General features: G+C 54.6%; 1 protein-coding gene across 1 annotated transcript in view; it reads right to left on the bottom strand.

Moving 5' to 3' along the window:
• SLC6A17 (solute carrier family 6 member 17) overlaps positions 1–7158 on the bottom strand; it is a 51410-nt gene that overhangs the window by 24244 nt on the left and 20008 nt on the right. Inside the window, exons 2-3 of the mRNA XM_034641652.1 lie at positions 5886–6257; positions 1074–1409 (exon numbers count right to left, since the gene is read on the bottom strand). Coding sequence (XP_034497543.1) covers positions 1074–1409; positions 5886–6171 — 622 coding nt within the window. The 5' untranslated portion in view covers positions 6172–6257. The remainder of the gene's footprint in view (positions 1–1073; positions 1410–5885; positions 6258–7158) is intronic.

Here is a 7158-nt window from a genome sequence, read left to right as displayed (position 1 = left end):
AAGATCTCTCCTTTAAGCAATGAACTCTTAAAATGTTAATCCTTTCCAGTCTGAAATTCCTCTAAGATGCTTAAAGCATTTCCCCATCATTTCCTGACGACTCCGGATGACAGTTCCAGAGCTGCCCTCCGGGACCGTGGAGGCCGGCACAGCTTTTTGCCTCGGCAGACACCAGCCCTGGACCACCTTGCTTCTGAGGTGCTGCGGATCCCCCTGACTGGTGTCTTATGTCCTCCCTCCTCTCAGGACCCCGCCCTCTGTTTGGTACCAACAGCAGCCTGCCCCCAGAAAGATGCCACTTCTCGTGTCTGAGAACCACAATCACTAGCCTTGGTAGAATTCTATTTGAGATAGGAATGCATAGATTCGGACGGAGGGTTCGAGAAGTTTCTCAGAAAGCAATGCTTTTCCACAGAGGGATCTGCTGCACGCGGTCTGGATGCCCAGCGGCCCCTTCCACCTCCAGGGGCCCAGCTCTGTTAGGCTGATCAGTGTGAGAGCTGAGGGCCCCTTGCTGCCTCAATGTCACCCGAGCCCAGGCGTGCAGGAGCAGACACTCCTGTGGCACCTCGATGGGAACACAGAGGGAGAGAGAGCTTCACTTCCTTCGCTTGGCCGCTTTCAGGCCGAGCGGAGACCCACTCACGCTCATGGGTATACACATGGCCAGCCCCAGCCGAGGACGCTGTATTTGGCCATGTCAACCTGGGCAGAGCTGAAGCCCAGCAGGACTGGGGGGAGCTACATAGACCCTTCCCCAGTCTCTACCCGAGGCAGGTTTGGGCTGGTCCCTTCCAGTCTGAGATCTTCTCCAACTCTGTTCCCGTGCCTAGCAAACTGGCAACGCGACCTCATGTCTCAGGGCGGCCTTTTCTGAGCTACACACCCGCCCAATTCAAATACTCTTCCATCAGGGAAAGAGGAAGGGCGTCCCTCACGCAGGGCTGATGGGCTGGTAAGCACACAGAGGTATCCGGGATGGTCCACGTGTGTGCAGAGAACTCCAGCTGAGATGTCCCAGCCTTTCCTCCTTGGTAACAACTCCAACTGTTATATCCTGCCTCAGGCAGCACAGCTCACTTTCAGTGTAGGAAATGCGTGGCCCTGAGACGCCAGCTGGAAGCGATTCTCATGCAGAGGGTCTCCCTCCCTGCCCTTGACCCGGCCCAAGACTCTGGTCTGCAAGCCCCATCCCCGGGAGCGGCCCCTTGGCAGGCTGGTTCCCGCGCCCAGCGCCGGCCCCGGACTCACGATGCAGCTGGAGAAGCCGATGCCCCCCAGGCGGGGACACACGTAGTGCCACACGCCAATGCTGCCGCGGCGGATCCTCTGGCCCACGGCCAGCTCCAAGAAGAAGAGTGGGATTCCGATGATGACCAGCAGCACGAGGTAGGGCACCAGGTAGGCACCTGGGGACGAGGGAGGAGTGTCAGAGCATGTCTGGAGCACAGTCCCAGGGTGAGGGAGGACAGCCACGTCCTACAGTCTGGCCCACACCTCTGACCATCCTCAGACTGCTCCCAGGCCCTGGGCTCCTCCAGGAGTGGTCTGGCTGCTCTGTGTGACCCACCACGCACTGGCCACCCAGACCCCCCTTCTTCCCCTTGACTCCCCTGATCTGAAACACTGAGGGAGGACTGCTTGCAAGGTTAGATTCAAAGACAGACAGATGCTGTGCCGTCTCTCACGTCAAGTCCCGCACAGGCCCGTTCGCCACACGTACGGTTTAGACACCTGTTCACGCCCCCTCCCGCCCCCAGAGAAGCAACCCCGGATGGAGTGGGCCCTGCTCACTCGCCCCCCGGAAGGCACAGATCCCAGGCACGACCTTCCCCGCATCTGAAACAGATTCTGACGCCACAGACCAGGCAGCTCCGGGGAAGCAGAGCTTGGAAACTCTCCAGGGAGAGACGGTCTGACCGGCACCACCATTAATCTACAGCTAATTGGGAGGAACGAGAGAGAGAAATTAGCATAGCCGGGAGGATCATAATGGATAGACAGAATGGATCTTGATAAAGATTCCAGATGATAAATTAAACTCGCTCTTCCTGGCCTCACTGCAGACACAATCTCAATTCCAAGTGACAGGGCGTTTAGCAGGAGAATTAAAATCGTGTCTGGACACAGTCGAGTGATCTCTGCTGAGAGCTGTGCCAGCAACCTAGTCCTGTTAGCAAAGCCGCCAGACAGCCCCAGCCACCAGGGCCCCAGTGGTCACCCAGTACCTCCAGACCAAGCCTTGCTGGCTGGGAGTATCCAGAAGACCCCCAGCCATACAGAGCCCTGCCCCCTAAAACACAACATTCCTCATGTATCCAATCTTCGAAAGAAACCCGGGGGATCAGGCATTTCCTGGGCACAGGACCTGGCAATTGGCAACAGTTAGGGATTTATCACAGGTCTACCCTGTGCCAGGCATGTGCAGTGGGGGGGTCTGGGGGCAAAAGAAAGCACAGCCACTATCCCAGGATAGCTCACAATCTGGAAGGCGGGACGCTCAGGTTCACGTGAGCAAGGTCAGCACATGTACACACACACACACACACACACATGCCCACGCACACAGTCACAGAGAGCCAGCTGAGCCGAGGGAGGGGTTAGGGTCCAATAGAACCAACCAGGAAAAGCTTCCAGGGGTGGTAACCCACCCAGCCTTATACGACAGCATCTAATTCATTAAACACACACCTACACACGGCCACACGTACACATAAGTTCAACTTGGCACTAACAAGCAGCACCATCCTGGCACTAAAAGGAAGGGGGCCCTGAAGGACTCCTGGTTCTGTCTCTTGGTCTTGGGTTCGGGGAAATGAAAGAGGAGACACGTGATGTGCAGAAAAGCAAAGGGACACGGCCTCACTGGTTTCGTATTTTAGCCATATCCCCTTGGGTGGGGCAAAATGTGCAGGGAGGTGGGTTTCGGGGTGCCCAAAGTGTAGGCTGGCATCTTCTGGGAAGGCTTCTCTCCTCTCCCCAAAGAACCAGGGAGAGCCTCCACAGACGTGCTGTCCTCAGCAAAGGCTGGCCACGGGCAAGCCACCACCTGCCACTGGGGCTGGTGGCCTGAGTCGGGCCCAGGGCACAGACTCGGCTGCCGCTCTCCTCGCCACGCCACAGCCCCGCCATGCACAGCTCTCAGGGGCTGGGGTCCGGATGGGGAATTTTGGCTAGGCAGACGTTTTCTTATCAACCCTTGTTGAAATCATTTGGAAATGTACCCTCTCCCGCCTTCAAAAATACAATTTGGAGACACAATTGGATCCCCTTTGATATTTCAGTGACTTGCGGGAACTTTGGGTCCTCCCTCTGAACAGCTGGGAGCACTGTTCAGGGTGTCAGGCTCTAGGAAGCTGGACTGTGGCGTCTCTGAGGCCTGCTGGGTCTCTACAGTCTCCATCTCGGTCTATACTCTGGGTCTTGCTTCTAGCAAACCCTGAGGTCATTTCTGGGATTTGAAAGACCACCTGGGTCTCAGCCTGACCCGAACCTCCTGGGCCTGAATCCTGGCTCTGCCGCTTACTAGCTGTGTGACTTTGGGCCAATTCCTTGACCTCTCTGTGCCACTTTTGGTCATCTCTATGAAGAGGATTCATTCGGCAGAACCACATGAAACCGCTGATACATGGCCATCTTTGACTCAGAAAAACACTAATTTCACAGGCTTCGATGCTACCCCTTGCACGGGGCTGCTGTGAGGATGACACGAGTTATTTCGCCCCAGTTGGCACTTGATGAACATTTGCCTCTTTTTCACAAAAATCAGTAGGAAAAAAAAAAACAAAAAACAAGTGGACTAAGAGAACGCATATTAAAGAAACCGTCAGCCTCGAGTGGAGTTAAGCAGTGTTCCAGAACACCCACCCAGATTTAAGCCAAGTTTGACCGGCTCCCCCACGGCTCAAAACCACAGAGCGGCCTCTCTCCAACCAGTGTTCTCCTTCCTGTATCTGAAATAGGATCATTTGCCTCCTTCCAAAAATCATTGGGATGACTTACCGTAATACCCATAGAATACAGGAGAGTTAAAGACAGAAACAAAAAGGGATTCTAGGAATCAGAGAGGATGGAAGAAAGAACAAGGAATGGAGAGCTCAAAATCCTGAGCGCTAACAATGCTTGTCTTCTGGGGGTTGTCCGCGGTGCCTGGCACTAGGCCAATGGGCTGGTGGCACCATGAACAGGAAAGCTTTGGCTTCTGCCCCAGGGAGGGGGGGTGTTGGGGAGAGGGACTCTGATTCAGCACCCAGAGCCCAGGCAGAGCTGGACATCTAAGCCACAAAGGACAAGGTTAGAGGTTCCCAGCTGGAGTCCCCAGAGACGACGTGTCCTCTGAATTCACCAAGGATGTCTCTTGTCAGCATCTCTCAGCACATAAGAAAAGCATACACTTAGATTTGAATCTTTGCTTTGGGCTGGTCTTGTATCAACTCAGTGACCTGAGTCTGGCCATGCCACCCAGACCAAAAGCTCTAACTGGCGGTTATTGATTGATTGATTGATTGATTGGGGCAGGGGGCAGGGAAGACCCTTCAAAGCCTGGAGAGCGTATGGTAAATAGACCATGCTCTATTGGAAAGATAAAAATCTTCTGGACTCAGTTACACTGGCTTGAGGGGCCATTCTCACTGCCTGCCCTTCAACAGAATTTGGAAAGGAGGGGAAACCTCCAGCCAGACTTGGCCTCTGGGCCAGAGAGAGTGTGTTCTGGAGAGGAGGGAGTGTCCCTGAATGGGGCTGCATCTCTGGGAGAGGCTCCGTGGCCGGAGTCCCACGGAGCAGAGACAGAAGGAGTCAGGTTAAAATGCCTACAAAGCTGTGGCCACCCATCAGGCTAGAATGTGGCAGTCCCAGGCCACGGGGACTAAAAGGCACAAGGGCTCTCTGCTGGTTCATGTCGCTTTCCCAGGACCAGGTGTCCCAGCTTGTAAATACCATTGTCTTCAGCCGGCTAAGTTTTTCTCTTTATTTTCTGTTAGTTTTCCCCTGGTTTCAAAACAAATTACCTTTGGAACATTCCAGCCTGCCTCAGAGGGGCTGGGGGATAAGGCCCAGGGGCTGCTACCCAGGCTTGATACCAGGGGCAAGATCCTCTAGGTGGATTAAAACGCAGGGGGTAGTGTGAGGCCCCCTCCTATCTGGGAGGCAGCAGCAGGCGTACTCAGATGCCAGGGGCAAGCTGTCCAGGTTAGAATCCTTACTTTATCACTAGCTGTGTGACCTTGACACGAGTTATTCGTTCCAGAACACCCACCCAGATTTAAGCCAAGTTTGACTACCATGAGGATAGTAACTCCTTCCTCACATAGGACGTAGGGGGAATCAATGGTTGAAGTGTACGAAATTGGTGTTTTGGTTGTTCCAAGACACTCAAATATCAGCAGTTTCATTCATTTCAGCCTAATATCCTGTAAGCGTTAAGCAGTGCCTGGCACCTGGCAAGCATTTAATTAGACTGGCCAGCCGTTGTTCTTTACTATGCACCGACGTTAAACATTCTACACGTAAAGCTCATCTAATCCTCCCCACTCTGCCGTGAGGCAGGATCCACTCTTATTCCTATTTTACAGACGAAGAACAGAGAGGCGCAGAGAGATCGAGCAACTTGCACGCGGTGCGGCAGAGCTGACCGTCTGCGTCGGGGTCTGCCCGCAGGCCGTCCGGGGGCAGAGCCTGTGTTCTTATTATCACCGCGCCTGACAGCCTCTCGGCCGCTGTTAACCATTGGCTGTTTCTGGGGAGCCTTCTCTAGAAACCCGAGCTCCACCCTCCAAGAGCCCCAAATCTGCATCAGCTAAAGGGTGCTCCTTTTCACCTCCCCCCACCGCCCAGGCCCGGCCTGTCAGCAGGGCACCGTCGGGGCAAGCAGGGCCGCGTCTTACCGCCTCCATTTTTCTGGCACAGGTAGGGGAACCTCCAGATGTTGCCCAGGCCCACGGAGAAGCCAATCTGTGCCAGGATGTACTGCAGCTTGCTGTTCCAGGCTGGCCGGTCCTCGGCGTCCAGCTCGTCCTCCGCCGCCTTCTGCTTGCCGCCCACCTCGCCCGCCACGTTCAGGATACTCTGCTTGTAGTCTACCGGCTCCTCGAGGGCCAGCAGGTCGGCCACCGACTCCGTAACATGCTCACTGCTGTGCTCACGCTGGGTCACCTTGCTGTTCTTCGGCATTGGTGCCCCCGGGCCGCGCAGCCCTGCTCCCCAGCACTCAGAGAAAGTGACGCTCAGCTGCCGTCAGCTCCTTCTCATCCGGGGACCTGTGAGAGCGACCAGGTGAGCAGAAGACGATCAGCTGACCACACCGAGAGAGGTGAGGAGCCCAAGTGGACCCAAATCCCCCATCACCCACTCCAGGGCACAGACTCAGAGGCCGGGCATCGAGTGGCCTGGAACACTGAGCTTGCCTTCCTCCCCATCAAAGGGTGTCCACCGAGGAGCTCAAAGTTGCAGACTCAGTTTCCCCACAGACCCTATCTGAGCATCACTGAAAGGTGAACCTCGGGATGCTTGCATGGCTCATAGGTTAAGCATCTGCCTTCGGCTCAGGTCATGATCCCAGGGTCCTGGGATCGAGTCCCGCATCGGGCTCCTTGCTCAATGGGGCGCCTGTTTCTCCCTCTGCCTGCCACTCCCCCTGCTTGTGCTCAAGATCTCCCTCTCTCTCTCTGGCAAATAAATAAATAAAATCTTAAAAAAAAAAAAAAAAACATAAAAAAAAAAAAAAAAAGAAACGTAAACCTGTTGGGGCAGAAAAAAACAGACATGAAACCCAAATAAAGGACCATCCATGATGGTACTGCTCCTTCTCATAACTGCACGTCCTAGAGTGTTCAAGACCCTTCAGAGGCCCCTACAGCCCTCCGCTCCCAGGCGGTGCAGGTTGGTGGCCAACCCCTAGCTCTCCTGAGCTCTATGTAGCCAAACCACCCGGTGGGACCCAGGCAAGCTGCTGTCTGCCTTCTCTACGGTCTTTCTATTCAAAATACTGTTCATGGGCCAGCAGCATCGTGGGGAGCTTGGTAGAAATGCAGAATCCCAGGCCCACGCCCAGACCTACTGAATCATTCTCTGTATTTTTACAGGACTCTCAGGTGATTCAAAGGGACATTAATGCTTGCAAAAAAAAGAAGAAAGAAAGAAAGAAAGAAAGAAAGAAAG

The sequence above is a fragment of the Ailuropoda melanoleuca genome, chromosome 2, assembly GCF_002007445.2.
Source record: "Ailuropoda melanoleuca isolate Jingjing chromosome 2, ASM200744v2, whole genome shotgun sequence".
Lineage (NCBI taxonomy): Eukaryota > Metazoa > Chordata > Mammalia > Carnivora > Ursidae > Ailuropoda > Ailuropoda melanoleuca.
This window is presented reverse-complemented; position numbering and strand designations above follow the sequence as displayed.